General features: G+C 35.1%; 1 protein-coding gene across 2 annotated transcripts; it reads left to right on the top strand.

Annotated features, from left to right (window-relative positions):
• The first annotated feature begins 3664 nt into the window (after positions 1–3664).
• On the top strand, positions 3665–6436 carry LOC141599319 (universal stress protein PHOS32). Of its 2 annotated transcripts, none has more exons than XM_074419302.1 (5): positions 3665–4147; positions 4632–4711; positions 5895–6013; positions 6108–6184; positions 6263–6436. In XM_074419302.1, the coding sequence occupies exons 1-5, from the start codon at positions 3910–3912 to the stop codon at positions 6286–6288; spliced, it is 540 nt and encodes a 179-aa protein (XP_074275403.1). In that variant the 5' UTR covers positions 3665–3909; the 3' UTR covers positions 6289–6436. The 2 variants fall into 2 exon arrangements, with proteins under 2 accessions (XP_074275403.1, XP_074275404.1); XM_074419303.1 differs by having other exon boundaries at positions 3692–4147; positions 4632–4715; positions 5899–6013.
• Positions 6437–6712: the final 276 nt, after the last annotated feature.

Below are 6712 nucleotides of genomic sequence, written 5' to 3'. Positions count from 1 at the left end.
GCTACCGAACCAAAACAACCATCAAAGCCTAAAGAGTCTCCCAAGACTAAGGCTCCCCCAAAACAACCTGAGAGTCAACATCGTGAAAAACCCATAGCGCAACCTAGGACGATTCCTAAAAAGACCTTTTCGTCTCCTAAACGAAAAGTCATTAGATGAGTATGGATTAGAAAAGATTTAGTTTTTAGAGTGATTAACGTCAAAGGACCCAACTTAGCTTGGGTACCTAAAAACTGTATCTAATCTCTCTGCAGGTTGTGGTGAAAGAAAATAATCAATGGTACCTTGATAGTGGATGCTCAAGGCACATGACTGGTAATTGCTAATCTATTTCTTTCACTTGAACCCTTCGACGGTAGTAAGGTTATATTCGGAGATAACAAGAAGGCTAAGGTTGTTGGTATTGGTAAAATAGGCATATCATATTCTCATGCTATTAGCGATGTTTATCTTGTTAGTGGTCTCAAGCACAATCTACTTAGTATCTCTCAAATTATGTGACAAGGGAAATAAAGTTATTTTTTCATTCAGATTCTTGTCGAATAATAATTGAAGGAACAAGTAGTGTTGTACTTGAAGGTCAACGGAAAAGGAATGTATATATGATTGATTTGAATGCTATTCCTACTAACTCGTTTACATGCATGAAAGCTGCAATAGACGATCCATGTCTTTGGCACAAAAGATTTGTTCACATTAGTTCGACTACTTTGAATAAACTAAAGAGATGGGATTTGGTTGAAGGTCTTTCTTCAATTAAATTTTACCAAGAAACTCTATGTGACTCGTGTGCTCGTTGTAAACATGTGAGATCCTTGTTCAAACCTAAGAGAGTTGTAAGCACAAAAGAGCCACTAGAACTTGTGCATATGGATCTATGCGGGCCAATGAAGGTAAGAAGTAGAGGCGGATCCAAGTATGTTTTAATTCTAGTTGATGATTACACTAGGTATGTTTGGCCTATTTTTCTTAATTCAAAAGATGAAAGTTTCGAAGAGTTTGCAGTTCTAATGAAACTTGCCCAAAACAAGTATTAGTCGAAATTAGTTTCTATACGTACAGATCATGGCACCAAATTTAATAACTATGCTTTTATTGAATATTGTAGGGAAAATGGTGTTGGCCATAACTTCTCAGCACCACAAACCCCACAACAAAATGGTGTTGTTGAACGTATGAATAAAACACTAGAGGATAACACGCACGATGCTTTTGTGTAGTGTTCTTCTTAGTAATTTCTGGGCTGAAGCTATTAGTACTGCATGCTATGTTCATAATCGAGCTTTGATTAAACTTGTTTGACCCAATAGCCACTGTTAATACTCAACAAAGGCTTGGTTCACATCCTGAGTGCCTTCTCTAACCCTTCCATTTCTATCCTGAATCTGACCAATGATATTTTGATGCTTCCTAACATCAATTCTAGAGAAAAAATAACTAGTAGGAGTATTATTATATTTGATGTTTTGAATTTTAGCCCTTTGAATTAATGAACTCTTTTCAGTCCTCTTAAGAGTCAAATAAGCCTCCAATAGGCTATTTTCCTGAGCCGGTAAGTTTGGATCCAAAGGATTTAGCTGGACCTGAACCTGACATGCTTCCAGATTAGTATGAGTCTGCTTTACCCTTTTGGATATATCAGAAAAGTATGTCTTGTGTGGTTCAATCAAATTTTTTCTAACATTCTTCAATTTTGCAAAGAGCCTGAACATTATATTGCACTCCCTCTAACTGGAATGTCCCAAGTCTGGAGAACCTTATTATCATAATCTTGATACCCTTTCGAACAATTTAGATAACTGAACATCTTTCTAGTTTGATATGTCTCCTTTATCATCACTAAAAGAGGTGAGTGGTCTAATATAATCACTTGAGTATGAGGGTAATGAACCAACCAAGAAGAACTGGTTAAAACTCTATCCAATCAAATCCTGGCATTCACATCCCTCTTGTTTGTCCAAGGCTCTATTTGGCAAAACTACCTGAAAAGGTAGCTGAAAACTGAAAAGCTAACTGAAAATTAGGAGCTGATAAGATAACGGATTATATAAAAATGTGTTTGACAAACTACCTGAAAATGTAGCTGATTTTGGTAAAATGACGTAAAAGGATATGAAAATTATTTAATATTATAGAATAAAGGGGTACAAAATGGAAAATAGGTCATTTCAGGTACCTGATTTCTCAAATGCTATCCGAGGTAGCATTTCATTTCAGGTACCTTATTTGACCAAATAAGCTACTTACCAAACACTTGCAAAAAAATCAGGTAGCTGAAATTTTGGTTAAATAAACTACTTTGGTCAAATAAGTTACCTGAAGTGTCGTATCAAACGGAGCCCAAGTATGTTCACAGCCAAAGCTGTGAATGTCATCCAATTGACAGTCCAACAAACATTGATTAAAAGCCAATATTTTAGCTAGGGAAGGAGGATTTGGACCAATCCTTTCCTCCATGTCCCTGACAATATTAAAATCTCCCAAAATATTGTAGATTATCCTAAAGAGTTTTGCTTTGATTTATTTTATGCCTATGTTCAACTTAAAAATGCATTGGCCTGACAATACGGTAAGTCTACCTTAAACAACACTATCCGTTTAAGTTTAAGACGAGTCAAGTACACGTTACTTATGTATATAAAAATGCATAGAGAAAATCATTATATTTGTAAAAATGCATAGGGAAAATCATTATATTTGTTTTATAATACAAGTGATATAATATTTAATCTGTCTTAAACTATCGATAATGCAATCTTAAACGTAATTTATTTTTGCATACGTTTTTACTCATCTCAGTATTTTTTCACATTACTTTCCAGTACCATACCCCTACACAAAAAAAAAACCTCTAAACCTAATTTATCGAATTAAGAGACAACTTTCTCAATCAATCAATTTCTTCGATTTTGAAATATAATTTGTCTAGAATATAATTTTGTTCTTTTTTTTTAATTAAAATTTACGTTAAATTGATCGAAGAAACATCGCAATGTGCTTAAGAATCCTAAGACAACATACATATCAACCCTAAAGTCAACCCAACATAAGCCCTGCAAATCTTACGAGGAAAAAACGTAGTCCACCATATATGAACGATGCTCCTGTCGTTTTGTTCATAGCCTTTGTTGTTTGGTTAATCCCGGATATCATTCCAAAAATGGATGACGCTTTGTAGTGCCACTGCGTTTAATACCGCATTGTTGTGGTAAATTTGTTTCTAATTTTTGGTCAGAGAATTAGTTAGTTGAGTTTATGATTTGGGTTTTTTTGGTTGGACATAGGATTGGTATTGTTGTATTTGTGTGGTAATGTTAATGAACTAAGGAAAAACTAGAGGAAAACAGATTCAAAACAAATGAGAGAGAGAGAATGGGAGAGGAAATAAGAAAGGTATAATCGTCAATAATGTACTGAAATGAGTAAAATGCGTACTGCGAAAATCAACCAGAAAGTCTTGCTGAAGACGGATCGGAGCAAGTGACGAGTAATGTCACTCACAAAACGGATAAGGGGACAAGGTGGGGGCACGAGCACCCCCATGTGCTTCTCTCTCTCCTCTATTTGGGTCATTTGTGAAAAAAAAATGGTATTTGTCACTCCAAAGTGACGGATACATGCCGTTACAAATAAGATTTTGTGAAAATCAACACCCATTTTAAAAGGAGAATTTGCGTGGAAAGAAATATTCACGGAATGACGGACTCACGGAGATGATCCAAAAAGTTCTTTTTAATCGATATTTGTACGGTACGCATCACAAAATTCAAACACGTTAGGTGACTAAACATTCAACACTGGCGGCTACTTTTGTTTCTATCATCACACTTTACCGCGCATCCAACTCAAATCCCTAACCAAAAAACCTACTCCAAAACCAACCAAAACTCTAAACCTAAGAAATTCAAAATGCAGAAAATCGACGAAGAACAAATTGAAGAGTACAATATCCGAGTAGTTGAACTTCCATCGCTAATACCGAAGGTTCCAGAACCAGAACTAGAGAGAGAAACAGTTGAGAGAAGGAGAGGTCGTGATGTAATCATAGCCGTTGATCATGGACCTAACAGTAAACACGCTTTCGATTGGGCTCTTTCTCACTTTTGCCGTCTTGCTGATACTCTTCACCTTGTTCATGCTGTTTCCAGTATGTTTTCGCTTTTTTTTTTTTTTTTTTTTTTTTTAATTATGGTTTATGTTGATAATTATGTATTAATTTGTGATATTTTTGGTTTTTTGGCTGTTAATGTGATCGATTTTGATGTTTCCGACCGATTTTCGTCGGTAAACTTGTTTTCCGACCAAAAAACAGGCGGAAAACTCAAAAACGGTCGGAAATGAGCGGTTCCGACCGTTTTTTTCGCTCGGAAAATGACACTATTCCTGCAGTATGGTTTATGTTGATAATTATGAAATAATTTGTGAAATGTTTCGTGTTTTAGTTGTTAAATGATTGATATTGAAATAATTTGTGATGTTTTGGATGTTAATTGATTGATTTTGTTGTTTTTCGTCTTTCTAATGTTTTTTTTGGTTGAATTATGGTTTTCTGTTGTTGATTATGAATTAAGTTGTGATAATTTGTTGTTTTTATTGTTTAATTATTTGATTTTGATTGTTTTAATGATTAGGTGTGAAAAATGAGGCGGTTTATGAAGCTACTCAGGTTTTAATGGAGAAACTAGCCGTCGAGGCTTTCCAGGTTCTGATGGTGAGTTTGATTGTTAATCGCTGATTAATTAATTGGCTGTTTCTGTGTTGTTTTTGTTCATGTTAATTTTAGTGTACAAGTGATGAGTTATGTTAGAAATTAGGTATGATATTTTTAGGTATGTTAATTAGATAAATTTAGGTAAGTTAGAAATTAGGTATGATATTTTTAGGTATGTTAATTAGATAAAATTAGGTATGTTAATTTTAGCGTACTAGTAATGTATTTGATATGAATAAGTTCCCTAATTTAGGTAGATACTTAAACTAGCCGTTGAGTGTTTTGGAATGGATGAGAATGGAGTTGATCCATTCTAGTGTTAGGTTGGCTCACTTTGGAATGTAGTTAGATATTTGATGGATTCTAACTCCATTCCGCTACTTCAGTTGACCTCACAGTGTGAGAGTTAATCAAACTAAACAAGTTTATAGTATGGGATTCTAAATGCATACCTCTGGTATGAGATTCCAATCCATTCTATTTCACCGAGTGGAACCAAACGACCCTTAGGAATTTATATCGTATGGTAAATACTCCGTATATGATTATTATGATATGATAACCATTGTTCAGATCATTACAACAATTGATACAAAACAACTCTAACCTTGAGTTTGCTGCTAATGTCCCAAAAAAAGTCCCTCTAAAAAAAAACGGAAATCAGTCTTAACACAATAGAAATATGTGGAATCTTAAACCTTACTTGGCTTACGACAATACGTAGTGAGTGTGTCATTTAGCATGTAGCCATATACGTGGTTGATCAAGAAGAGCTGAGAAACAAATACAATAATTGATTATTTGAGTTATGAATTAACTAGGCATTGAATCTAGGAGAGTGCAGATATGGTTTCCACTGAAATGAAGGTGCGGAACAAGTGCCTTTACTCCTCACAAACAAAGGATAACGTTTGGATGTAGTTTTTCTGTTGGGTTTATGATGTGGACTCTCTCCTCCTTGTGCATGTGGTTCAGAGTTCAGACTGTTTTATGTGTAATTTTGAAATTTATGTGAGAACTGTAGTATTATATGGATGTGATTAGTGAATTATGTGGCCATAGATTGTCATTGTCAAATTTAAGGAAACTCTGTCCTATTCACTTGAACATCATTATGATCATTGAAACCATGTTTTCTCTAGAACAATTTTGAGAGACGTCTTGGCTATTTTTGTGTGATCAGGTAGAGTCTGTAGCTAGGATCGTGGAAGGTGATGCTGGGAAGGTTATCTGCAAGGAAGCGGAGAGGTTGCATCCCGCTGCAGTGGTAATGGGTACCAGAGGCAGAGGACTTGTTGAAAGGTTCGTAAAACACATCCATTTCTATACTACTTCATCTTGTTTTGCATATATATTTAGTATTTATTTTATTTGTTTCCTTGTTCATGTTCACTAGTGTACTGAAAGGGAGTGTCAGCGAATATTGCTTCCATCATTGTAAAACAGCACCAATCATAATTGTTCCTGGAAAAGGTACTACTCTAATTTTACTCGTACTTTAGCTTTGCTTGTATAGTCGGACATCTACCAATGCTGCTATTTGCTTTGCAGAAGCTGGTGAGGCATCATCGCTCTAGTTAACAAAGGAGATTGTAAGTGACAAGATGTTGGGTATTGTAGTAGGTTTTGTTTGTTGCATGTTCTTGTATTTACTGTACTATACTATTGTGATTTTAATGTGTGAAGTACATTTATAAATTTATATGACAAGATATGCGTTTCAATTCTTGCTGAAATGTAATATATATAATTTACATACACCATTCATAACATAGCATCCTCTTCTTCTTTGTTTTTAAGCTTTGGCCTAGGTATTTCATCTGTAACCCAAATCCAATTGGAACACTATCGTTTGAACACTTGGAGAAATGGAAGAAGCCGGGTGGGTTGTGTGCATAGGTTCCGTGGGTAGTGGGTGTCTTTAAGCTTTCAGTGATTGTCAAGAAATGGGACCAATTAACAATTAAGCTGGATTTACCCAACACAAATTCACACCATGAG

This window comes from Silene latifolia, chromosome 9 (genome assembly GCF_048544455.1).
Source record: "Silene latifolia isolate original U9 population chromosome 9, ASM4854445v1, whole genome shotgun sequence".
Taxonomy (NCBI): Eukaryota; Viridiplantae; Streptophyta; class Magnoliopsida; order Caryophyllales; family Caryophyllaceae; genus Silene; species Silene latifolia.
Note: the sequence above shows the minus strand (reverse complement) of the source record. Positions and strands in the feature narration are given on the sequence as shown.